We start from the raw sequence: 24,837 nt of genomic DNA on the forward strand, positions 1-24,837 counted from the left end.
GGCACGGAGTGGGCTGGATGGGATGCCTGCGTCCAGGGTACCTACCCAACTGGGAATGGTTACGCCTACTTTGGCAACTTGGCACGGCTTTTGTCGTGCATGACCCTTGCAGCTTTAGTAAGTCTTGGGCGGAGCCCCATGTAACCTTTGACACTCTTGTAGGCAGCCGTGCAACTGATTGGATGGCATAAAGCTATGGGTGCCTCCATTCCTACCTACCTCCTTTAAAATAAACTGCGCCCCTCTCTGGACAAATTGATTGCGCCTACGGTACCTACCGTAAGCTACCCAATCTTGCTGATGTACCTTTGCCCGCCACAAGTGATTCGTCTGGCAAGCATTCATCACCCATCTACCTAGGTAGGTATCATACTTTATCAGAGACCCGCATAGCTTACAGTATGTATATATACTACGACAACTTGCCTAACTACCTTGGGCATTTATCCATGTACCGTATCTCACGGTGGCAACAATAAATATTAATCCGGCGATTGCTTGACTCAAAAGACCCCGTTCTCTAGCCCGGACTTTCAACACAAAACGGGAAGGTCTATATTGTTCGTCGAGGGATTAATTAGCCACAATACTACCTACGTACCACCTGATGATCATGATCCTTTTGCAGTCACGAACGCTTGCCCCGCCGTTGTGGATGCTTGTTTATTGGGATTGCACACGATCGGACATCGCATCGCCAAGTAAGTGTAATGCGACGCGGGATAAGCTTGGCCCCGATTATCCCGACTCCCGAGGTTCAAGCTGGGTTGCAGGGCGCTGTCACTAGAGCGCGCGACCATGACTACCGACCCTGGCATGGACGAACTGTCACTAATGCACCTTATTTTGAGTACATTGGCCAAGTCTGTCACAAATCTCATGTGACGCTTTGATTGTCTTGATCCCATCCACCACGGGAAAGCCGAAATTACAGAGTTCCCCAAACACCGTCCCATGAACTTACGTTACATCATGCACTAGAATGCTTTGCACCTGCCCAGTCTGAGCGAGGAGGCTAAAACAGTTTACGTGGGAGAAACCCCGAGAGATAACAAAGAAAGAAAGTCGCAAATGGAAAGCCCTCCAAAGTTCCTCGCATAGGTATCGGACAGCGACATCAGTTACGAATGAGGAGTCATTGACGCCCACGTCTATCGGGTACACGACCGGCCCAACCTCGACAAGGCAATGAATTCAGTACACCCAAGGCGGTGTAACGGCTGGGGTGTACGAGGGCGCCGGCATAGCTTGCCAGACACCATGTTGTGTCTTGGTTATCAGACACCTCTGCTGAGTTGTCCTACGCAATTGGTACGACACCTCTCCAAAACCTAGCCTTGGTCCAGAGCGACACTACATCAAAGTCACTACTTATGGCAATTGGCGAAGCCTCGAGAGGTTGGGTACTGTTGTTATGTACCAGAACATTCTTCTTCATAACATGTCCATTACTCGTCTTCCGAGTTCTAAAGGTCGTGCCTCACTTGGCATTCCCATAAACTTATATACTTTCAACGCCACATATCTGAAAACGGCGGTTTACACCGACATCAGGCCAGTGCCGCATGGATTTAGTATCCATGTTGAAGCGCTGGCGAAGCTGGTATATTCATCGTCAGCCACGTGCGTGCTGCACTCCCACCTGACAATGGCAATAGCCTGAACTGCGATGATGATAATGGTTTGAATCGCCCTCGAGTGACTAACATGGAACGGCTGGGCATTGATCGGGCGTCAGGATTGCTGTTTCATCCTGGCGTTGCTTGGCATACCATTGTGGATGCCACATGTAACTGGCAAAAGTTATCAGCTTGTTCTGTGCTGAGGCGCAAACCTCGAGAGAACCACGACACTTTGCTATCCCCAGAAGGGATCCCGACCCCTTGCCGCATATTAGGATCAGCGAGGATTGCATCGAGCTTTCATAGCCGAGCAAAACCTAGGGTGAACAAATGTGATCCAAACACGCCGAGTGCGCCAAGAGCCATCACTCGATCCTGCCACTTGTCTTATTCCCCATACGGGTACTGCAAATTGCACCGGTGCTGGAGCTGATATAGGGATGGCAGTCGCAAATCGCCGTTGGCATGCCTCACTCTATCCACGTCTCCCCAGACCTTGCATCCTTTCGGTGCTTGAGCCGGCCGTCTCTGGAGGGGATATCCCTGAGCACTCCACATCATGTTTGAAGTGACACTGGCATCCGATCCTTGTATATCAGAGCTCTTTCTTGCTCCACTACCCCTACACGTGTCCTTCACAGCACTCTTCCAGCCACTCTCGACCATCCACGCCCGGGAACCGTGATACAGGGGAGTGCAGATCCTATCCGTCCCTCCTCTGCAGGTTGCTTGCCAAGTTCATATGCATGATGGCGTCGTTACGCCAATCATCATCGTTGTCAAGCGGTCCACGTCCATCGATACCGGAAAGCCGTAGCTGCGATGAGTTTCCTGGGCCATCATGTGGCTGTCTCATCTCCGATTCCAAATCGCCCAGATCGAGAGCGCCTATATTGGGAATATCGTAGCTATTGCCGCGCGCCTTGGTCGGTACTGCCTCCGATGAAGGCATCCCAGAATTGCGGTTCTCACTCACAGCATTGCCATAGCTATTCCCAGATGCAGAGTTCACAGGCATCTCGCTCACATGAGTCTTGTATGAAAAGGTCGCGCCGGTGGAGCCCCTTTCACTATCCATACGGTGTTCCAGCTCGCGCTGCTCCAGAATCTGTGGCGCTGCCTCCACATTTCTGAGGCTTGATGTACCCCCGGGGAGAGCAGTGCCGCCACCGGACGATCGATGGCTGCCTATACTTGCACGGTTGAGCTCTGCTGTGGCAGCATTAGCAGCTGGCGAGTGGTCAACTGGACCTGGGTCCTGAAGAGCACCTGCATCCATGTCGCGGATAGCCCATTGAGCGATCGTAGCCATTTTCCTTGAAACCCAGCCGGCGAGAATCTTGCCACGCTGCTTCTCACCAAGACGAGAACGAGGGAAAGCCCCGCGAGTGACAAAAGCGACAATGTCCACCACGATTTGGTGCTCATTTAGGATGGAGTTCACAATGACCGGGACAAGCGAGGTGAGGAACGACTTCCTGGCAACCTCTACGAGGACCACCACGAGGCCTCCAGCTTGGAAAACGGCACTAGAGAATATATAGAGTTAGCACGGAATATAAACCCCGTCAGACGAATGATGAAAAGTACATACCAGCCTTGAGGAACAATTGCGCGGTGGCAGCGCTCAACGGTATTTTCGATGTCCATGGGAAAGTGGCTCAACCCATTGATTTCGAATGTCTCTCCAATGTTTCCAAGCACGAAGAGAACCTGCATGTCAACCTGGGCACCGCCAGGTCCAATAGGTCTGCTGACGTTGTAAAGAAAGCCCAAATCGCCCGTCCTCACGTAACGGATGCCTGGATCCCCATCGAGAGTCCGACCATCAAAGCGCTCAGCATCGAATGCATCCTTGGATCCATAGAATGACTTTACACAAGCCTCTGAATCAACCCAAATTTCGCCATACTCACCATCATTGCAGAGTAAGCGGCTTTCTGGATTGACGATCGCTATCTGCGTCGATACCGGCACCATTCCTGAGTCTTGGACCAATAGTGCTCTCGGGTCCGCCTCCGGATCTGTGGGTATTATAAGACCGCGTCTTAGTGCTCTTGTGTCCAGCCAGAGCTCAATCGGCTCAATACACATGTAAGACCGCGAAGCAATCATAGGGTTGAGCACATGCGAGTAAACTGTGTTGATGGCGGTGCGATCGAGGCTGACGGCAGCGAAATGTAGTCTGACCTTTTGAAAGACATCGGCACGGGGTCGCCCGTCAGAAGATATCATCATGTTCTTCAGCTCATGGAGGGCAAAACCCTTTGCTGGCATCGTTGCAATCGCATGGTCCAGCATCTGTGGTGTTGCGTAGGTGTCCTTGATTTTGTACCTCGAGAGAATGTGGAACAGCGAGATGGGATTTTGGGCAAACTCGACTGGCGATAACAGGTAGGTGGGCGTTCCAATGTAGATGCCCATCAAGCAGGTGTGGATGAAACCCAAGCCCGTAGTACTCCTGACACAGCCCAGTACAGGCCTGGAGCTCGTCATTTGGCAAGTCTCTTTCTGTACCTTACACATGCCCATTATAGTGTCGTGGCCCAGCTGGACAGCCAACCGACGCTGGTCTGGTGTCCAATACGTCCAGATAATGACAGGATAACCAGGCTGCACCCAAGTGGGATCCATGGTGATTCCAAGCTCTCTCAGCCCACTGTTCTGCTTTGGTGGGCGTGATGTATTGTAAATGCTAGGGACCGTTACCCGGAGGACCTGTGCCGATTGCTTGATGTGTTGCGAGACTGGCTTCATCTTGAGGAGATGATCGACGTCTTGGTTGACAAGCACGGCCTTGACTCCGTAGTCATTGACAAGATGTAGAAAGGCGGGAACATCTTCGGGCAGCCTGTTCTGATCCATCGGGGGTATTGGTATGACAATGGCACCTAGATTGACGCAAGCGTGCACCGAAAAGACAAAATCCTCAGAATGGGTGTACATAAGCACCACGTGGTCGCCAGCCCGGATCTTAACCTTGTTCTTCAGATACATGGCCACGGATGCAACCTTGGTATCAAACTTCCTCCACGTGACGCCCTTGCCCTCTTTGCCACGACCATCAACGGTACAGTATGATAGCTCGTCGCCCTGGCGGGCGACCCGCCACTGAATAAGGTCAGTGATGCACGAGAAGTTGTTAAGGGGCGTGGAGGTTCTGTCATCGATAACCACTTCTCTGCGGTCGATTCCGGAATATTGTTTGTCATTATGCATCAGGAGATCTTGTCGAGCCATTGAGGCGAGGTGTGACCAGATCCCACCAATGGGATCAACTCCGATAGGGAGGTTCAGGACTGCATGTTCGACCCCGAACTTCACGTGAGCCGAAGGTAGCTGACCGGAGTCAAAGTCTCTACGACAGAGCATGTTGCCAATATCTCTGCGGCCATTCTTCATCACACGAGGCAGTGAGTTTGGAGCAGTCGTCAACACGCAATATACTCTCAGGTGATGCTCTTGTAGCAGCACGTCCATGCACCTCTCCGCCAGCGAGTCGAGGAGCGCCTTGTCTATTTGTCGTGGCGGACCGCCAGCCGTCGCCGGCGCCGTAGAAGCCGCCGCGGACTCGAGTACAACCACTGGAAGATGCTCTTCGTTGACAAAGACGTCAAAAGCCGAGCAGGCATAGATCTTGGGCACATTGCGCATGATGCTGACGATGATGTGCTGGACAAAGAAGTACCGGTGCTCGACGGCAATCTCGTTGCCATGTTCGACCCATTCTACTTTCTGCCGAATGCGATCCTCGTACAGGCCTAGGACGAAAACCTTGCCCTCAATGACAGTTCCCAACAGACCTGTGCGCAGAAACTCGGGCTCAATCATCGTGGGCGTGGGATCGCCGGGCTCGAACTTGTACGGACGGGCATGGAAAATCTGCTCAGTATGCTTCGGCAAAGCCCAAAAGCCACCAGACAGCGATGGCGAGTCGACCCAGATCTCACCTATGGCGTGGGGTGACGCCAACAAACCCGTGTCCGGTTCGACGACAGCCAAAGTGGCATCCGGGATCGGGTATCCAAATGCTCCGACCCGAACAGTGTTGGGATCGTTGCCTGCCTTCTTGCGAGCCTCCTCGCCAATGGCGACAATGACCACCTCGTTGTTTTTCAAGGCTTCTCTGTCCAAAAGAACCTCGCTCAGCTCGTTCTTAGCGCGCTGTTCGGTTGTGCTCGTTGTTCCGCCACCCAACAAACTCCCAAACCCGTTCGACGGTGCTGGCTTGTCGTCCTTTTCCTTCCCCTTCTCGTCTTCTGAATCTCCTTCACTCTCTTCTCCCATGTCGAGCTTCAACGGACAGCCCATGCGCTCTTCGCCTCCAAGCCAATCCCGCACGCTGATGACCATACCGCCATGTTCAGGCAAGCATAGCATGGGGGCAACTACTTCTCTAGCACGCGTGTTCCTAAGTGGCCTAAGCCACCTATCAGCGAGCAACTCGTGAAACTCGCCGTCTACCGTCAATGTGTCGATCAAACAGAGCTTCACTGTCTGAAAGTTTGGCTCCATGCCTTTTTTGTAGTTTCTTGTCGTCATAGGATCCTGCTGATAATTGTATACGGCACGCCTGAGGCCTGGATAATCTGCGATCATGAGAGTTGCCTTGTACTTGGTGATAAGATGAGCGTAAAGACCAGGAACATCAACGGCCTTGTTCTCCAGCCACACCATAGTGTGCCCGCCATAGACTGTCAACAGCACGCCGAGAATCATGCCGATTCCCTGCCTTGGATCCAGATATGAAAGAAGGATCTCACTGCTGGCGCCACCTCCGATAAGCCTGCCGTTCTTGTCTCTTAGCGAGGTGCTGAACGTATCTGCTGGTCCACTCCCAGGTACCGTCGAGACAACGGCGCTTAGGCAAGCCATCTGGTGCATTATGGTGCGGTGGCTTAACACAACCCCCCTGAAATCTCCAGTCGGGGACCGGGAGAACTCGATATAGGCAAGATCTGGAAGCGAAAGGGGTGGAATATCATCCTTCTTCTTTGGATGATAGCTGCCAAACTCGTTGGTTTTCCACCACTCGACACCCTTGGGCCACGTTAACTTTTGGGTCGTGATGTCTCGCTGAAATGCCTTGAGGTTGTTTTCGGTGGTGAGCGCCAGATGCGCCTGCGTGGACGTTAGGATCAGGTTCAGCTTCTGATGATCCTGGAATTCGTTTATAGGAACCGCCACGACGCCTGCAATGAAGCACCCTAGGAGCGCAATAGCAAACTCGATGATCTCGGTATCGCGGTAGATGAGTGCCACGCGGTCTCCACGGTACAGCGAACTCTTGTCACGAATCACTTGTGCGACCTTCTCAGCCCTAGAAGCCAGTTTTTCCCAGGTTATTGACGCAATCTCCTTGCCTCTACTATCCAACACCCAGTAAGCCGGTAGCTTGGCCGTCGTGCGCCCGCGGTGTCGTAACACCGCGGCTATATTGTCAAACTTTGACATGGGGGTGTTGGAGTCGTGGGGATCGTGAATGGCAAAAGGAAGCTCTCTAGGGTCGAGAGGCATCTGATACTCCAAGGCGTCCGGGGGCGGCAAGTCATTCGCAGTCAACATTGGGGGCGCCGTGGCAGCGGTGGGCGAGAATGCGTCCCCTGTCGAGTACCTTTGTGGGCCACCGTACTCGCCCGGGTTGGCCTGGTCATAGGATTGCTGGCCGGCAAAATCCAAGAAAAACCCTTGGGAGTCCAGTAAAGTACCCGAGCGACTTTGGCCCTCGTACTGCATGTATTGCGAATCGCTGTATCCTGCTTGATGTTCCGGGTTGAAGGCGTAGTCTGTCGAGACCATCGTACCCGTCCGGGATGGTTCAGCTATGGTGCCTTGGTTTGGCCCAGGCGCGAGGAAGAGTGAATCGCGAGGCCTGATTACTGGCCTCTGATCGGCGAAAGATCCTCCTGGGGCTAGTAAACTTGCGGGATGCGGTTGTTCTAGTGGCAGCCCAAATGGAGACTGAGGTCGGCCGGTCGTGGGCGACGATACGCTCGTCGGGGACGTAGGTTGATTGTCCGGACTCGAAGAGTTGAGGGCAGCTAGTGTGGCAGCACGATGGCCATCACTACCGGACTGAGAAGCATCATCTGGCGAATGTATGCGGAGGGGCCCGCGAGCTTCTGGGGGGACGAAGGCGCCGGGGCCAAGATACTGGGATAATAACTGTGTCCGTCGTTTCTGGTATCTGCAAAGCACAGGCGGCAAAAGTCAGCTGAAGAAAGGCTTTTGCGACCCTGTGGGCTGCAGGCAAACAGGAAGGACCTGGGCTTTGGGAGGCAACATCGGACGATTTGGCTTGCGCCTGGAAGTTGCAGCTTACCCCTTGGCTGTGATATCCCCTTCCTGTGGTTTCAAAGGCAAGTCTATGGGTTAGCGGGATGTTACAGGCATTGCGATTTTTTTGACTGGTATGGAATTGGCTGCCCGCATTGAGTAGAGAGTCGGATCAGGAGCTATGGCATATTGGCAGATAGCCCAATGACGAACACAGAGGCACGGAAATGGTATGGCCAGGATAGCGTGAACGCTAGGTACGCGGACATGGATGAAGGTGTCATGTGTGGGGGATGGTCTAGGAAGAGCGCGCAAGCGGAAGCAAATCGCGTTGGGCATGCATTCCGACTGGAATGTCGGGATGGAGGAATACGGGGGACCTGGAATCAGACTGACCTCAAGCTCCCGGTCCAGCTCGCCAAGCTTTTCCTGCAATTCGGGATTGCGGTCGGCCATGGTCGGCCAGTCCGTTGGCGACTCGACTCGTCACCGGTCGACCTATACAAGGTTGGTCAATTCAATGCGATCGCTGGTTAGGCGTGCTCTAAGCTCTAGAAAAGTGAGGCAGGTAGGTATGTGTATCCGAGGCTCGTTCGTCGCGGTCGCTGGTGGTTGCGGAGGGAGCAAATAAACTGGAGGCGGGCAGGTGGGCAGGCAGGTGGGCGGGCAAGATGGGGCGACGTTACCAGTGAATAGCCGGCCTAGATCTCGTGACGTAGTTGGGTTCGATGGGTATGCAGTCAGGGAAGGTACCTTATGGTTCCTGTAACGTAGGGGAGGACAAAATCGCTGAGCTAAAAATTGCCAACCCGGTTATTCAGAACAAGGACTGATGAGGGGTCTCGAGTGATGCAACGGGCTAATCTTTTCTGCAGGTTCCCCTAGCGTGTACAAGATCCGCCCATGGTCCAGGACACTCCTTTGATTTGATCTCCGTGCCATCCAAAGCTCCAGATAAATCCAGGAACAAAAAACACAGCAGGGGAATATTATACTTGTCGTTGACAAGTGACCTACCTTATCAGCCCTTGTTATTTAAGCGCGCATGCAGACAGCTGAATTATCTTGTCCGAACCTCCATGCACCCACCTATCCTACATACCTACCTTACCTGCCTACCTACCTGCCTAGGTACTTAGGTACTGTATGTAGGTAGGTAAGTAGGTACCTATGCACCCCCCGCGTGGCTGGTACCAAAATACGAGGAGCTGAGGGACGGAACCAGGATAAAGAATGACCAGGGGTTTCGGCCAAACTTCTTCAACCCGAGTGCAGAATAGTAATGTACCTAGTAGAAAGCAGGGCTGGCGATTGGCCCCATCGAGTTTACACTTTTGATTCAGCAGTTAAAGAACCATTTATATCTTGCAGTACCAAGACAATCCGGATCCAAATCAACTCGGCTTCTTCGGTGCGCCTCATGAGGATATTGGAATTTGGGGTTGAGTGAGTCGCACCCACGTTAGGTACTAGGGTACCTATCACAGCTCAAGTCGGGTGGGGTCCACCAACAAAATTATGGATCCGTTCACCAGCCTCGCAGACGCCACTGAAGAGCCCCAATCCAGGCGTAAAAGCTTGGGCCATCATTCTCGTCCTGTATCCACTTCGAAAATACTTAGAAGTGCAAATTTTTCTTCACTCGATGTAGCTGCCATCTCCCTTCCTGTCTTGTCCACATTCCAATCACTGGAGAGCAATCTCAAATAGGAGAACTATTTGAAAACAGAAGCCAGAGCTCCCAAACGTTAACATCATTTATCTTCACTGTTTTGGAGTACACAAATATCTTGCCTCGCAGCAAGTGATTTGATGTTTGCAGGAAGCGACGGGAGAAGGCCACTCTGATCATCATTGCACTTGGCTGGCCATGCTATCATAGGTACGTTGTGTTCAACATCATTGGTTCCTTCGCCTCTACTACCCTCCAAAATGATGAGAAGTATGCATTCACAGACCTGTTCTGAATCGGAATGTAGATGAAATGCTAAGCTCTCCTGATCCCCAACAACCCATCCTTGTCATGCAAAGCTTTATTATTGTTGTGGTACTTGACTGACCGGATTACCTCTAGGAACATATGGATGGGTTTACGAGCTGAGTTTTGCTCCGCACTTATGTTTGTTAGTGTGGCTTCGTTTTGTCCAGGCCTTTGTTGAAAATGGTCTTTGTCTGTGAATACAATGTCCTTTGTGTCTTGAAACATTCCGACCTATTCAGATTTAATGTGCTCTATAAATTTGCTCATCCCCTTCCCCTCGAGCAGTTTGGCCTGGCGACTAGTTAATTTGCGAGGAGGAGTCCCACGCACTCGCAAGACTTAGAAGGGTGACGTACAGCAGATGCAAACGTACACATGTATTCGGCTCAATCACCATTTCCCAGTCATCATCTTACAGCGATTTACGGTCGACCGAGGATTTGACACTTGCCATAGCAGAAGTCAGAATGTCCTCTGAATACTTCAGCTTGGAGGTCGGTGATGATTTCAACTTCGATCATGTTGACCAGGTTGATAGCAAATTTCCCGACCTCGGCTCGTCTCTGGATGCGTGGGATGGGGAAATTTCAACCTCGGATATCCCGACAGGAGCGATAGAATTCCGCAGCGATGACCGAACTCTGATTATGGCTAGCGCACCTGACACCGCCACAGAAATGCTTGCCCTGGGCGTGGTCGCTACCGCTACTCATGATGGTATTGCCGCTGCTGGCCCAGCGGGCCCTTCACATTTTGGTATGTTGAGCACCCCCATCACACAACCCTTGCCAGTACTTGAACCCCAATCGGTTCAGAACGGAAATATTGACTACGAACTTGCCAGATTCATGGAAACAAGCCAAATTGCAACCCAAATGCCAATGCACCTGGGCCATGGGAACTCCGCTTTCAGTCTGAGGAATAACCCCATCTCGTCCGCCGAGCTAGCACGGAGCCTCCTACCTCCAAAATCAGCTGCTCCCCATGGCCGTCCTCTCCACAAGTTGAGGCGCGGCCGTGGCAGAGATGGGTCGAGAGATGACCCGAACGAGTTCTACTGGCGACTCCGGGGGCCTCCTCCGTCATGGGCTCATGGGCGTAGTTTCTTCCACTACACTTGCGAGGGAGAGCTCAATCTCCTCTACAAGTTTGGCGAAGAGGCATTTCTGGACTACCTTAGACAGCCCGAGCTTGTGCTTCTCATTCAGAGAACCCCTACACTGCACAACCATCGCTATCCCAATCATCTACTATCGCCCAAGTGTAGATTTCGTCAATGCCGCGCCTTGCACCATACAATCAACCGCGGCGAGTTCCGCGTTGCCCTCAGCGAGCATCCCTCCTTGTACGGCGGCATGCTTGACCCTTTCCACTGCGCCGGCTACGTGCATCTCTACTGCCTGGAGTCCACACTGGGGGTTCGCAAAATGGTAGAGCTCCATAATCAGAATAGACTGGTGGTTCATACTCACACTCTTCCCATGGAGGAGAAGGACCCGATGTACATCAAGGGGGTGCCAGACGAGGCTGGCCCATACAGCCGCTATATAAAGTGGTTCAGTCTTGCAGAGAGCTGGCTCAACAATAGTCTCCATGAGCCGGTGGAAGGCGACAAAACACTCAATTGGTACATGACCAAGGGGGTGGTTGAGTCACAGCTCCCCTGCCAAAATAGAGCACGTCAAAAGCGCCAGTTGGCCGATTTTGCCAAGCACATGGGTAACCCAGAAGAGAAGATCCGCCTGAGGTGCGCGAACAAGGCGGCGAAGGCCGACAAGCTACGGCAGGAGGAGGCCCACGGCAGGACTCAGGCCCGAGAAGGTTCGCAGGGCGGTTTCAGGAGCCGCTCAAGGTCGCCGGTATGCGAAAAGGGACGAATGCCCGCCCATCGACAGCGCGATGAGCTGTTGTTGATGGGACAACCTGGAGACGACGACAAATAGGAGGACGACAAAGATGACCAGGACTATGCTCTGAATGGCCAAAAATATGCAGACCTCTAATAGGAGCTAGGTTCGGGATGCTGAAGCGCTGGTGCGGGTTGATTGGGAGCACATGGTGTCTGAGGCAATGCGGGCCTTGCTCGAGGCACCAGATTGAAACCCAAGGATACATAGAATGAAAAAGATGGTTTCTAACTGCTAGGTGACATTATATCATGCACAGTAAAAGTAACAATACAAGGTGTGGTTGTGACTATGCATGGCGCTGATTCCATGCTACGGTTATCTAGGTAGGTCTCGAAGGTAGCAGTACAGTCAGGACTTACAAAAGTAACCTAGTTGTGTTCATAGTACGACGGCGTGTCCGTGATCCTCGTGGGGTGAAATGGATCAGCCGAGGGAATAGAATCCGATGGTGTCAACTAATTGGAACCTAAAGAAATCCATACATGCTGACACATACGGGTAAAACCTGATATTAAGATGCATAGGTAGCTTGCTGAAATCGCTGGTCAACGGATCAGCTTTTACGCCCACATATTTGCAATCCAGATCCGGATCCAGAGAAGCGTTGCAGCATTCCAATTGGGGTGTCGCATTGCATGATAAAGTATACCTACCTTACCATCTTACTTCGTAGGTAATGCACCTATGGAGGACGTGCGTGCGTGCGTGCGCGCAACAGTAAGTAACCTGGGGGAGCGCAATTGAAGTCGCTTTCACAGCCAACACGGGAATTCTTACTACTTTGGGAGGGGCGTTGGAATTATTGCTCCGCACCAAATGTGGATCACCATCAGTCTACTCCGTCAACAGCCCATAAGAGAAAAAGAAAGTTGAGGGGCAAGAGGGGGGAGTTACGGTACTTACTTGGTACATTGCCGTATTTAGGAAGTAGCCGAGTCAGTACCTTGGTGGAGCTGCTGGCCTGCCGACGGGAGTACCGTACTGCAACCCTTGGCCACTTTAAAACCGAGCAGTCGGTCAGATCATACAGATAGGTAAAGTACCTTGGTCTTTGATGAGTCTGGCTGGTAGGATTTCGAACACGACAAAGACTGAGAAAGACTTGGATGAGTATCCTGGATGAAGTATCCCTCTGTCTCAGCCAATCACAAAGATTTAAATTAGACCCCAGCCAGGCAGGGAGCCGCATAGGTTTCGCAAGCTACATACCTACCTAGGTACCTTCCATTGCTACCTACTTAGCTAAGGTAGGTAACGTTTGCTACCTGTGGCCAACGCCGATCAGCCGAAGCCCAGCCACAATATCTGCCTATCCTTCGATTTCTACCCTAATTTATTCATTCCATCCGTCAGTCGGGCAACTAAACGGTCGGTGTGAAACTATCTCACCATTAACAGCCAGTGCCTTAACTCGGAGAATACGTCACATTCACTACGTGACGAGCTTCCATAACAAAGCCAAGAAAAGAGAAAGAACCGGTTACAATCCGAAAGGCTTCCAGGGATGTTTTCTACTTTGTTCTGAGACGGTGCAGTTTAGACTGCTGCTGCATTGGCGGTTTACCCTTGAATTGGCCATTGTTGGGTGGATGAGAGGATAGAAAAAAGAGAGCCAAAGACAAAGACAGAGAGATTGCAGAGACTTGCACTCTGGGCCTATTGTTTTTTCTTCTTTTTAAAGTCCTGGCCGTTGATAACAACCGTCCTTTTTCGACGAGGGCGGCTGTTCCTATCCATCCGACAATCCAGGTCCCTTGCATGAGATCTTGGAAACGTTGGCGACTGCAGTACATTGCCCAGCTACGTCGCGCGCACGCTTAAATCTGCGCCACCAAGTTCACCAACACGAGCCGCCTGGGCCGCTCTCAACTCTTACTCTTTTGGCGATGCGCGCCACTTGAGATCGCATCGCATCGCACCGCAGCGCATCGCAGCGCGTTGGATCGCATTGGACCCCTTTCTGGTTCTGCGCACGCATCTAAGTTTTCGAGGGACACAGAAAGGACACCTCAGAAACAACATTACCTGCCTACCTTACTTCTACCTTACCGGCGCACTCATCCTGCCAGCCCACCCGATCGTGCGCGACGCGATCAAAATATCTCTTGCACAAATTCGCACACGTACACGATTTCGTTTCTTTGCAACTTGCTTAAAAGCTTATTTGCCGCGCGGTACGAGCAGACCTGGGCTAGACGGGACGGGCGGATAAACCTTGGGTGACTTGGGATTGTACGTTTTGTCCAGACATCGAGATGGGCGAGGGCAGCGCCGAAGGTGAGGCTACAGTACCTTCAGCTGCGATCCAGGTTGTTGTGTTGGTAAGTTTACCCCAAAGCTTGATTTACTCCCTCAGTTTCTTTTCTGCCCTCTTCCTCTCCGGCTCCACGCATCTGTGAACTTCCCCCCAGCCGCATGGCTCATTGGATTGGATCGCATTTCGTCGTTAGCCTTGCCAAACATGGTATACCAGATTGACTGGTCACTTCTCATCTGGCATTACCTCAAAAGGGATACTAGATGGACAAGGATGTCTTTGTCTACTTACTGCCTTATAGGTAGACAACAATAAACGACAAGTGTTAGGATAGCGATTGGCTATGGCTCTTGTTGTTCTCCATCTTTCCCCGAGGTTCTCGTTTTTGTTTTGCTTTTCTTTATTTCTTTTCTTCTCGTTTTATTTCCTTCACCTTCGTCTTGTTTTTGGTTTCTTTCACTTGTCAAACTTATCGAAAAAGCAATATCTCGCGATTGTATCTGCCACTGCCGCCGTTGAGAAATCGGACCGGGGTTATCTTCGCAGATCTGACGTTATTACCATAAGTTTTTTTTTTTTCATTTTTTTTTACCCAGTGTATTCCTATCTTGCCATAAACGAAGCCAGCTGACTGTGTGCATCTGTTTTGCAGGGCTCAGGCGGTGGTCCAGAAGAGTCAAATACGACAGCATTCCTGGTAAGATCAACATCAACGGGATGGGGCAAGGGGTCTATTGTAGCCTTGGATGCTGGCGTGCATCTGTCAGCAATCAAGCGCATTTTGGAAGATACCCAACCGCCTGGCCTCGCAAGCGGCGAGCTCCCCCTGCCCCACATCTTACAAGAAGGGCCCTTCAAGGGACTGGAATTACCATTCGCAACTCCGTCGGCAAACTCGTCGTACATCCAGCGCACCTTGGTGGACACTTATCTCATCACCCATCCTCACCTTGACCACATAGCTGGCTTTGTGATAAATACCGCCGGCCTCAAGGGCTCCAGGCCAAAGCGCCTCGCTGGTCTTCCCAACACCATCGAGGCCTTTAAGAACCACATCTTCAACAATATAATTTGGCCCAACCTGACGGATGAGAACAACGGCGCAGGCTTGGTTACTTACAATCGACTTGTCGAGGGCGGGTCGCCTGCCATCGGCGAGGGTGATGGGCGGGGTTATCTCGAGATAAGTGATGGGCTGGCGGTCAAGGTCTGGGGCGTCAGTCATGGTCACTGTATGGAGAAACACAGCCATAGGGGCAGCGCAAGCAGCAGTACACGCTTCGGCAGCATGGATTGCGCATCGCCATCCATGAATGCCATGGGGATGGGCGGGAGTATCCCGCCTGGGATGATGAGTCCCCGGACACTGGCGCACCATAACTCGGCAGGTCCAAGCCTGTCGCTGTTTCTGCAGCAGCAGGCAGTGGCGCGTGGAGACATGACTGCTGGAATGCAGACGCCCCATGCCGGTCTGGGAACCCGTGGCAGCAGCATAAGCGCCATGTTTGGTGGGCATCAGCAACTGATGGACACACCCTGTGTCTATGACAGCAGCGCGTACTTTCTCCGCGACCTGGCGACAGGCCGGGAGGTGCTCATATTTGGTGACGTCGAGCCCGACAGCGTTAGCTTCACACCACGTAACGCCATAGTCTGGGCCGAAGCGGCTCCCAAGATTGCCACAGGCAGACTGTCGGCCATATTTATAGAGTGCAGCTATGATGACAGTCAGGAATCCGATAGGTTGTACGGACACATGACGCCAAAGTACATCAGGGAGGAATTGGCTATTCTGGCGGCCGAGGTTGCACACGTGCGTGCGAACATGGCAAGAGATGGTAGAAAGAGGAAGCGAGATGGCGAAGACAGCATCCTTCCCAATAGCGGCGTGGCTACTCCAGGCGGCCTTCGACGGCGCGTAACGGCAAACAACTCAAGCATGGGCTTACTGGAAGACCCGGTATCGCCGAGGACGGTCAGGCCTCCTAGGGCTCCTTCAGCTGACGACTTGTCTCAGGCGGCAATACAACGGGGTCAACAACAGAGCGCGTACCGGGACCCGATTGACTCGCCGCGTATAGCCACGCCGACTGCTGAGTTGTCACTGAGAGAGATCGAAGCTGGCTCGGAGAACGCCAGCACAAGTAGGAAACCTTCTACAGCAGAGACACCATCGCTGCCTCTAAAAGGCCTGAAGGTGGTTCTCATCCATGTCAAGGACCGCATGGACGATGATACTCCCGCAGGGGACATTATTATGCAGGAGCTCGCAGAACACGAGGCTGAGGCACCAACCGGATGCGAATTTATACTATCCCGAGCTGGCGAGGCATTGTACTTGTGATGCGACCCTATGACAGTCCCCTGCGGAACCATGTCTTTGTTGGGGTTCGCACATTCTTGGTTCACTAATGAGGCGTCGGGCGGCTTCTGCAATCCTGTAATCTCTCCAATCCTGGGCTGGATCTGCGTGTTGTTGTATGTTCTCTCTATGTCTGGTTGCCTTGTTCAATGACTCTAGAATATGTATTGCGGGGGGTTGGTAACTTTTTTAGGAAACGTGGTCTACCCGGCAGCAATTTGCTGGCTGCTTTGGGTGAGCCGAAGCATAACTAAATGGTTGGGTAGTTAGAGATACGATTTTGTGTCTGGGATATATACACGCGTTTCGGCTATTGGCTCTGGAGAGGGGCTTGGGGCTTTGATCCAATGGTAACTCTTTGCAAGATCTTTTATGTTTATTCCTCAAAAAGATCTGAATTTCAATATCCGATGTTCTACCGGGGGCAGTTCCTTTATTGGGTTTGCTCCTGCATCTATCTCACTTGGTTGCGGCGTCGGATTTGAGTTTTTCGTAAGCCGCTTGTCCACCCACGTCCTTCTCAAAGTCTGGTCTTGTCAACTCGAAGGCTTCTGTGGTACGGCCATAAGTGATACCACCTAGACGGCTAATTGGACGCAATACCTGTTTGGCAGAATCATTAGTCAATATCATTACTCGCCCAACCGGGATGAGGGACAAGCAATTTCGGTGACAGGAGATAAATAAATCGCAGTGTCTTACCTTGGGGTCAATCAAGTCCCTCTCAGCATTGATGGCATCCTCCCTGACCCAGAATCTCGTCCCTTCAATGACTGCCATGGTGCCAGAAGTCTTCCCCGGCGTGCTTTTGCTCTGAAACTCGCGCAGGCTCTCGACCTTGCCCTCGACGCTGAAGATGGCCTCGCCCACCCTCGGCGGCTTGACGGTCTCGCAGTCACGCACCGGCGTCAAACCGCTAATATCCCACTCGGAGACGCCGTGCGGGGCGTTGACGCTCGTGGCATTGGCGGCCTCAACGAAACTCTCGCTAATGATGTTGATGACGCACTCGCCCGTTTCGGACAAGTGACGAACCGTGTCCTTGGCCGTCTCGCCCGACGCCGCCGACGCGAAGCCAATGACAAACAGCGGCGGGTCGTGGTTGATCATGTTGAAATAGCTAAAGGGCGCTAGGTTATGCGACCCATCGGCGCCCACCGTCGACACGAAGGCAATCGGCCGCGGGACTACGGCGCCGATGAGCAGCTTGTAGTTCAGACGGGCGGGGCGGTCCGGTGCGTACGGGTCAATGGTGATGTGCTTCGCCGACGCAGGTGCCGGGGTGTTTGCACCGGATCCGTACTTCCATTCTGGCGCGGGTGTCTGGGTGTATCGGAAGCCGTTGTTGCCGTCGAATGGCGGGCGCGAAGCCTCGACGGACTTGAAGTCGCCGTGGGGGTTACGGCCGAGAGCAGCCTCATTGCGAGCCGTTGCTTCTGCGGCCGAAGACATATTGGCAGTTTTACTACGGGGGTCTGAATAGTAACGGTGGTGGTTGTGATGATGTGGTTGACTGCTGCGGGGTTCAAACGGAACGAAGAGGGCCGCGGATGGCGAAATTGATGCCGGCAGAGCAGTGCAGCGACGAGCAAATAAGGAGAGACGCGGATAAATCATCTATCAAGCTGGCGCAGACCCAGAGGGTGTGCATGGATGTACGTTATATATGACAAATGAAGACTAATATTCAAAAGCTAGGTAGGTACCTGTTTGGCTGAGTCGTGATTAAAAGGTGCTCGGGGAGCTATTCCGTTCCGCAGTAACCCCACTTCCAATTCGGAGCAAATCCCGATAATATCCGCTCCAATTGCACGCCGGGTCACAGCTTCTTACTGAGTAAGCCGAGGTACCTGGCAACTTGGGTACCTACTCGAGTGATTATGGTGAACGCAACGCATGCATTGTGCGGGTTCTATTATGGCCAAAAGCTAACTGTAAGCCACGCTTGATGGATCATAGGTATGAATATTTGCAGCACTTAATTATGTGTTGCAAGTTTGTATGCTTCTCTGCGCATAATTTCGAGATGATACTATAAAATAGAAGAAAGAAAAAAAAAAAAAAAATACCCGAAGGCTTTTCTTCTTCTTCTCTGTCCTTTTTTGTGCACAGGCGCTTGTTGACATGCTCGATAATGTAGTTGCCCTAATAGACTTGATCAATCTCAAATATACCCATCCATCAACATGCTCATGTCAACTAGGCCCTTGGAACGAGTAGAAAAAGAAGTACGAAGTAAGCCTATCCCCTTGCCATTACGTTTTGGAGCATACTAACAAAACGGACGCAAATACTCTCAAGAAGGTATAGCAACCCCTCCCGCCTCGGCTTCCCGCTTGAGCCTCTGCAAACGCAAGACGTCGTAATCCGGCAAAAACCTCGTAGCAATACCAAATCCTGCTGCTAGCAAGGCCATAAGTAGCCAGATCGCGTAGCCGTTCAGGAACTGCGTCTCGGCCCCAATAGCAAACAGACTATTCGCCGCTGCAGGCGTGAAGGCACGGACTATGCTGGAAATCATCAGTTGCATGGCGTTGATAGTCGCTAGCGCCGTCGGGCCGGGGTTGACGTCGTTGACGGCAAGCTGGCATGCAGTAAAAGACAAGGCCACGCCGCACCCTATGGTCAGTGCCGGCGGGTAAAAAGACCAAAAGAGGTTCGTGTATCCAGCGCGTAGCAAATAGTTGGCTACAGGAGAGATGGCAAAGAACAGAGGGTAGACGGTACCGCACAGTCTCATGATGCCGTTGGTTCCCAGGCGGCGGTGTAGAGGTGGGAAGCCAAAGATCAGCCAAATTGCCTGCGAGATCCCGTTCAGCGCCATCATGCATGCAGTCTGGAAGGAGTTGAATTGGAAGCCACCAAGCTCCACGGGAGTCCACCACCACAATGGACAGATGGCTGTGTATGCAAATGCCAGCAGGGCGAGATGAGCCCCGACGTACTGTACAATGAGGACCCCAGGCTGGCGCAGAAGCTCGCGGAGCGGCATGGAATCCTCGGCTGCAGGCTGCGTACCGGAGGATGCCCTCTTGCCTGCTCCTTTGGTCTCCTTAACCTTGAACATGCACACAATTGTAATAATTGCACTGATGGCGCCAACAGCAAGACTCGATAGTGCGTATGGGTACCGGGAGAAGAAAGGGAGCTTCTCAAATAAGCCCCCATACTGGCCGACAGGGTCAGCCAAGATGCCACCGATAAGAGGTCCCAGGAATATGCCCAGGTTTCCGGAGAAGGCAAACCGGCTGAATATTTTAGCCTGCGTCCTTGGTGTGCTCAACTCTGCCAGGCATGTCCTGATGGTGACCAGTGTACCCGAGAACACACCAGCAAGCATTCGAAGCATGATCATCTGTGGGATGGTTTTAGCAAAACCAAACATGGAGGTCGAGACGGCGACGCCGACCATGGAAACTATGAGAACAGGCTTCCGGCCAATTCGATCCGACAAGCGCGCCCAGAAGACCATAACGAGGGCCTGGACCAGCGAGAAGTTGGACTCGATCAGTCCGCTGTAGAAGCCGACCTGGGCGGCAGGAACGTCACCGCTGCGGCGCACGAACTCGTTGATGTAGGGGAAGATGGAGAAGAAGGCAACGGGCTCGAGTAGGCGGGCAACACAAAGCCAAAAGACCTGGGCCTCGGGGACGGCCTCGTCCTGGTCTTGAATGTGACCTTCCACATCATTTCGCGCCGAGTTGGCCGGGCCATGGTCTGGGTCTGACTCGGATGTCTCCCCGGTTTCCTCGGCGATCTTGGCGATCGCACATGACGAGGCTGGATCGGCAGCCGTCGATATATCTCCGACAGCCAGAAGCGGCGTCGTCTCACTGGCCCCTTGGGAACTGCTTCTGGGACTGGGTGGCGCCATCGTTCAGCGGGGGTGTAGGTAGAGGCAAACAAAGGAAGATGTGCGTCGGATCAAGACTTTGATTTATAAAGGGATTGAGAGCAACGACTGAGAGGAGACTAGATAGGTAAAAGAAGGAAATATTATCAGAAAATCAGCAGAATCTCAATAGACCAAGGATTTGTAAGCATTGTGCTCGACGAAATTCTGACACACATAGAAAAAAGACAACGCGAAAAAGATAACCCGTAAGCTCAACTGCCCGCCTCCAAATTAACAGCTCGAGGCATTTTTTGTTGCGAGCCCGCCGGCGTAAGATGAGAAGAAGATAGGTATGAAGGATTGAGGAAAATGTGGAACTTGGCTGGGGTCTAAAATTGAGACACTCATTCATGCCTGTCGGTCCGACCCTAACCCTTTTCTTGTGAGTCACTATCACTCTGTTACCGCGAGCTTGTTACAGGGCATGTTAGCGATCGAGACCTGCCAAAGATTGTTCTGTCTTGGGTGCAAGGGTAGATGCGATGATTGGGTAACTTTCGGCTTTTCTCCTGTTCACTCGATCCACGCAAACTAGAAGAGCCCTTGACGCATCTTGGGTTCTTCGGAAAACAAGAGATAATTTTGATTTTTGCTGCCGTCTCCAAGAATATGCGTTCCGAACGCCTTCATCCACATGTATACATGTGGTTAAGACCCAACCGTCCAAGGGTGAAGAAGGACATATCAGGCTTTGACTGATGGAACTTGTGTTTGCGATGCGTCGTGGTGTGACACTGGAGTCTCGAGCCGACCAAGTCCACCGTGAGCCCCGAATGATGTATGCAGATGTCATGCCGTATTATATGTTACGAGGAGAAGTGAGCGGCTAGATCGCAAAAAGATGATTACCGCCTTGATGTCTATATGTAGTTAAAAGGGTCATGTTCGGTCTCGCAGATCATTGGCTTGAAAACGCATATACACACGTACAGATGCTCTTGCACAATGGTTCTCACTGCAACACGAAAGTATGGCTGATGCAACACAGGTAAATAATGGCGTATAAAGACCGGCAACAAACCAAAGCAAGACTGCAATCTTCAGTAGCGTGAGAAAAAAAGAACAAGTCTGCAGCTCCGAGGCACCGCCAAGTGTCTGCTAAGCGCAAGGGTTGGGTGTATACCGATCCTCGAGCTGGTCGGTTGAGCTCAAGTCCGACAGGCTTGTTGCATATGCACCTACTGGTCAGGAAGTGAGTAACTGAAACCTCGGGAAAATCGCAGAAAATTTCAACATCAAGGGGGTAAATATGATGAAAGGGTGTCGCAGCCTCGAGCTAATGTAAGACGTTTTGTGAAAAAAAAAAAAAAAAAAAAAAAAAAAAAAAAAAAAAAGAGAAGTACAGCCAAACTCGATTCTTGGCCTACTGCGTAGCTTGCTTCGTAAAACGTTTCCAGTCCATTCTTAGCTGCGGTTGCACGACACTGCGAAACTTGCGCTAACAGCGGTCGAGTAAGAAAAGAGAAAATGAAAACACCATGGTAGTCATGTACAGTACTAATGTACCAACCAGCTGGCTCTGTGTAGGCACCTCTATATCCAAGCGTTATCTAATGACTAAGGTATTTAGCGACGACTTAGTCGAAGGATGATGCGAAATACATGAAATTCGGAGCCCTCTTTTGATGTAGCCGAGGCGCTCTAGCGTACGCCTGATGTATGTAATTTTTTTTTCTTCGTAGTGTTGCTATGTCCCAGCACCAAGCCCAAGAAAAGCAGTGCAATGACCCCCTTGCACAAGCCAAACCGTGTCAGAACTCTCTAGGGTATACTGGTTGAAACGAACCGAATAGAGCACAATGAAAAAGAAAAGAAAAGATAAAATGCAAAAATAATAGACAAGAAGGGATGAAAAAAAAACAAGGAAAAAAAGACCCTAATACCTTCTCTGGAGGCTTTTGGTCGTTTTTGTCATAAGTCATTTCCCAAGATTTTTGACCAAGGGTGTTTTTCGGCCTCTGAAGTTTTATCCATTCTCCCTCCCGAATAGCAAAGACAACTTGTTTAGGATCTCTCAGATCTCAGTCCGAACAAGCTAAGTGAGCTTCACGAATACCTCCCCTTGGTGTATCTCCACAACAGACTAGCCCCCTGAAGTGCTGGAATCACTTTTGGCCTCTTCCCATCGACTAGATCAAGTTCGAGTGCCAGACCCACAGCTCGGGCGAACCGTTTCCTGAACCGCCTGTAGTCGTCGTTCGTAGGCCAAGGGTCGTCTAGGCACCAGGCGGAGGCATCCTCGCCTACGGCCATTGCAGCGTTCAGATCCCAGGTGTCGTCCTTATCCTCATCCACGTCAAGCGGATAAAATAATACTTCGTTGAGGTGCGGGCGGTGCGGGTGTTGATTTATGTTGGCCTCGATGTCGAATTTGAATCGGTATGCCTGGTGTATAACCTGTGGTTGTGATGGCGCCATCATATTTGCAGATGGCATATTATATAGAGGCGCTGTTGGTGTAGCAGCAGAATGAAGTGTTTGGGGTGGTTGCGACATCTGTGCCTGCATCGTTGGTCCCGTGGCCGCTTGTTGGTAGTGATATTGTTGCATCTGCAAATGTGGGTTATGTGGGTTATAGCCGTTGAAGTTAGAATGTCGCGCAAAGTCGAACTCGAACTGGAACTCTTGATGCACCACGAATACTAGTGCCTTGAGGCTGGGAAAGTCCGCCAGCCGAGCCACAAGCTTTCCCACGTTGCTCTTGGAGACCTTCCAGTTGAGGACCGGATGACAGATGCCAGTGTAGACACCGTACGAGGTGCCCATGGCCAGCCTGCTGAGGTTGTCGCGAACCAAGGGAATCTGGCTCATGAACTGCAGTGTTCGGTGTAACCTCTTGACTAATAAGTATGGCTCCAGCAGGAGCATATCCCGCGACAGGTCGACGAACTTGGTTGTCTTGCCTAACGTGAGAGGCTTGTACCGATGTAGTGCGATGTACCGGGATTCGCGGCAAGCAGCGGCCAGTGCCGGGGGCGGCTCCGGATGGACATTGGCGAACATCAAGCCCTCTTGAGCCGGCGTCTTCGCTTTGGCGTGTGGCGCATCCAAAACCTCGTAGACTCGTCCTTCTGGGAGAGAGTACTCCCAGACCATGGTTCGAAGTTCTGGCGGAAGCTTGGGAAAGTTCACAAATTGTGAAGGCATTCCCGCGTCTCTGCTGGCCGCAGTCGGCTCGTGCCGCAGAGGATCGTAGTGTAAACTCATTGGTGCTGTTTATATCCTAGGATGAGCCGAATAAGGAGACCGGGCTGAGTAGGTCGGCTTCTTGTACCTTGGGTGTGCAGTCGATTTCTCAAATAGCCGGGCCCAGCCTCTCGGATTGGTGACCAGAGGACCAAATTATCAAGTAAAAAATAAAAAATAAAAATAAAAAAAGGCCCTCTACGGGAGACAACACCACACCGCCCGGACAAGAAGAAGCAGACGGCGCATTCACTCGTTATAATGCGCTCAAATATAGTGCAGCAAGCGGTAAGTATGCGCGGGGTACCCGGTTCCCGTCCTGAGTACTGTCGAATGAGGTGTCTGCCACACACACTATCCAATATGGTTGACAAGTTTCCGAAACCACTGTGGAATTCAAGAGGTGGCTGCGTTGAGAAAAGGGGAGGACGAGCAGTTGGAAATTTCTAATTTCTAACTGGTGCCGAAAACATAAAAGATTATTATTTCTTTTGGTAGGATTATATGAGATGAGCCCAAGTCAAACGATGGAGAGACCAGAAAAGGTGTCATGTGTCGCCAATAAATTGGTGGCCAAAAAGTACAGGTGGTAAGGTACTCTGTTTATATATATATATATATATATATATATATAAAGTGGAGGGGCTGAGTCAAGAGAACGAAGAAAAGCCAAGGTTGAAATAATATAGATAAAAATAAGGAACAAGAAAATAAGTGAAGAGGAACAAAAAGAAATCAGACGGAGAAGTTGGGGCGAAGAAAGGATAAGGGGGAAGGGTGTTAATTAATGAGGATTCCCTCGTCAGGAAGCGAAGTAGCTAAACATGACTTGATGCGTTAAGCTTTCGTTGGAGCTTGAGCTTTTGCTTTACGAAAGTGCTCGGGTCAGTCATTTGACGTCTCACCCTGGGCAAGGCCCAGGAGCGACGAACCGGAGCTTAACATCAGGGCGCCAGCCGGGAATGGAGGGATGCGCGTGTTCGGAAACATTGGGCTACCAAACATAGTGGTCGTAGTAGTCGCAGACGTAGTACAGAACGGAGCTTGTTTGACTGGTGCGAGGAGGGGCGCGGTAAGGGCAGAAATGTAGCGGATGGATGAATAATGGATGGATGGATGGGCCGAAAAGAAAACCTGTGATGCACTATTGACAAGGCCAGAGGGTAAAGGGTTAAAAAAAAAGACATGCAGGGAGAGCATTAGAGAGAGAGAGAGAGAGAGAGAGAGAGAGGGATAGAGTGACAGGAGAGAAAAAAAAAAGAAAAGACAGCCACACACACACACACGTATACAGAAAGTACAAAAAAAAAGAAAGAAAAAGAAATAAAAGCAAAAGCCTATGGTGTGG

The 24,837-nt window shown here is 51.5% G+C and overlaps 6 protein-coding genes across 6 annotated transcripts; 2 read left to right on the plus strand and 4 right to left on the minus strand.

Annotated features, from left to right (window-relative positions):
- Positions 1–392: 392 nt before the first annotated feature.
- Positions 393–8,518, minus strand: MGG_07705 (acyl-CoA ligase). The gene is made up of 4 exons (XM_003712860.1): positions 8,295–8,518; positions 7,945–7,967; positions 3,217–7,809; positions 393–3,151 (listed from the first exon to the last, which is right to left on the minus strand). Exons 1-4 carry the CDS (start codon positions 8,352–8,354, stop codon positions 2,326–2,328), a joined length of 5,502 nt encoding a protein of 1,833 aa, XP_003712908.1. The 5' UTR covers positions 8,355–8,518; the 3' UTR covers positions 393–2,325.
- A 756-nt stretch (positions 8,519–9,274) lies between these two features.
- MGG_07706 (uncharacterized protein) lies at positions 9,275–12,168 on the plus strand. Its single transcript, XM_003712861.1, has 3 exons — positions 9,275–9,780; positions 9,973–10,635; positions 10,724–12,168. The coding sequence occupies exon 3, from the start codon at positions 10,728–10,730 to the stop codon at positions 11,820–11,822; it is 1,095 nt and encodes a 364-aa protein (XP_003712909.1). The 5' UTR covers positions 9,275–9,780; positions 9,973–10,635; positions 10,724–10,727; the 3' UTR covers positions 11,823–12,168.
- Positions 12,169–12,851: 683 nt separating this feature from the next.
- On the plus strand, positions 12,852–16,922 carry MGG_07707 (uncharacterized protein). Its single transcript, XM_003712862.1, has 2 exons — positions 12,852–14,110; positions 14,699–16,922. The coding sequence occupies exons 1-2, from the start codon at positions 14,045–14,047 to the stop codon at positions 16,388–16,390; spliced, it is 1,758 nt and encodes a 585-aa protein (XP_003712910.1). The 5' UTR covers positions 12,852–14,044; the 3' UTR covers positions 16,391–16,922.
- On the minus strand, positions 15,561–18,162 carry MGG_07708 (flavoprotein oxygenase). The gene is made up of 2 exons (XM_003712863.1): positions 17,111–18,162; positions 15,561–17,011 (listed from the first exon to the last, which is right to left on the minus strand). The coding sequence occupies exons 1-2, from the start codon at positions 18,023–18,025 to the stop codon at positions 16,868–16,870; spliced, it is 1,059 nt and encodes a 352-aa protein (XP_003712911.1). The 5' UTR covers positions 18,026–18,162; the 3' UTR covers positions 15,561–16,867.
- Positions 18,163–18,249: 87 nt separating this feature from the next.
- MGG_07709 (uncharacterized protein) lies at positions 18,250–20,588 on the minus strand. The gene has a single exon (XM_003712864.1). The coding sequence runs from the start codon at positions 20,280–20,282 to the stop codon at positions 18,705–18,707; it is 1,578 nt and encodes a 525-aa protein (XP_003712912.1). The 5' UTR covers positions 20,283–20,588; the 3' UTR covers positions 18,250–18,704.
- A 1,164-nt stretch (positions 20,589–21,752) lies between these two features.
- MGG_07710 (uncharacterized protein) lies at positions 21,753–23,677 on the minus strand. Its single transcript, XM_003712865.1, has one exon. The coding sequence runs from the start codon at positions 23,508–23,510 to the stop codon at positions 22,350–22,352; it is 1,161 nt and encodes a 386-aa protein (XP_003712913.1). The 5' UTR covers positions 23,511–23,677; the 3' UTR covers positions 21,753–22,349.
- Between the last annotated feature and the right edge of the window lie 1,160 nt (positions 23,678–24,837).

Source organism: Pyricularia oryzae, chromosome 3, assembly GCF_000002495.2.
Source record: "Pyricularia oryzae 70-15 chromosome 3, whole genome shotgun sequence".
NCBI classification, from domain to species: domain Eukaryota; kingdom Fungi; phylum Ascomycota; class Sordariomycetes; order Magnaporthales; family Pyriculariaceae; genus Pyricularia; species Pyricularia oryzae.

Coding starts and splice junctions, on each gene's coding strand:
- MGG_07705 (XM_003712860.1), bottom strand. CDS start 8,354: ATGGCCGACCGCAATCCCGAATTGCAGGAAAAGCTTGGCGAGCTGGAC. Junction 7,968..8,294: donor AGCTGGACCGGGAGCTTGAG/GTCAGTCTGATT, acceptor TTGAAACCACAG/GAAGGGGATATCACAGCCAA. Junction 7,810..7,944: donor GGGGATATCACAGCCAAGGG/GTAAGCTGCAAC, acceptor TGTGCTTTGCAG/ATACCAGAAACGACGGACAC.
- MGG_07707 (XM_003712862.1), top strand. CDS start 14,045: ATGGGCGAGGGCAGCGCCGAAGGTGAGGCTACAGTACCTTCAGCTGCG. Junction 14,111..14,698: donor CGATCCAGGTTGTTGTGTTG/GTAAGTTTACCC, acceptor TCTGTTTTGCAG/GGCTCAGGCGGTGGTCCAGA.
- MGG_07706 (XM_003712861.1), top strand. CDS start 10,728: ATGGAAACAAGCCAAATTGCAACCCAAATGCCAATGCACCTGGGCCAT.
- MGG_07708 (XM_003712863.1), bottom strand. CDS start 18,025: ATGATTTATCCGCGTCTCTCCTTATTTGCTCGTCGCTGCACTGCTCTG. Junction 17,012..17,110: donor GGGACTTGATTGACCCCAAG/GTAAGACACTGC, acceptor TCTGCCAAACAG/GTATTGCGTCCAATTAGCCG.
- MGG_07709 (XM_003712864.1), bottom strand. CDS start 20,282: ATGGCGCCACCCAGTCCCAGAAGCAGTTCCCAAGGGGCCAGTGAGACG.
- MGG_07710 (XM_003712865.1), bottom strand. CDS start 23,510: ATGAGTTTACACTACGATCCTCTGCGGCACGAGCCGACTGCGGCCAGC.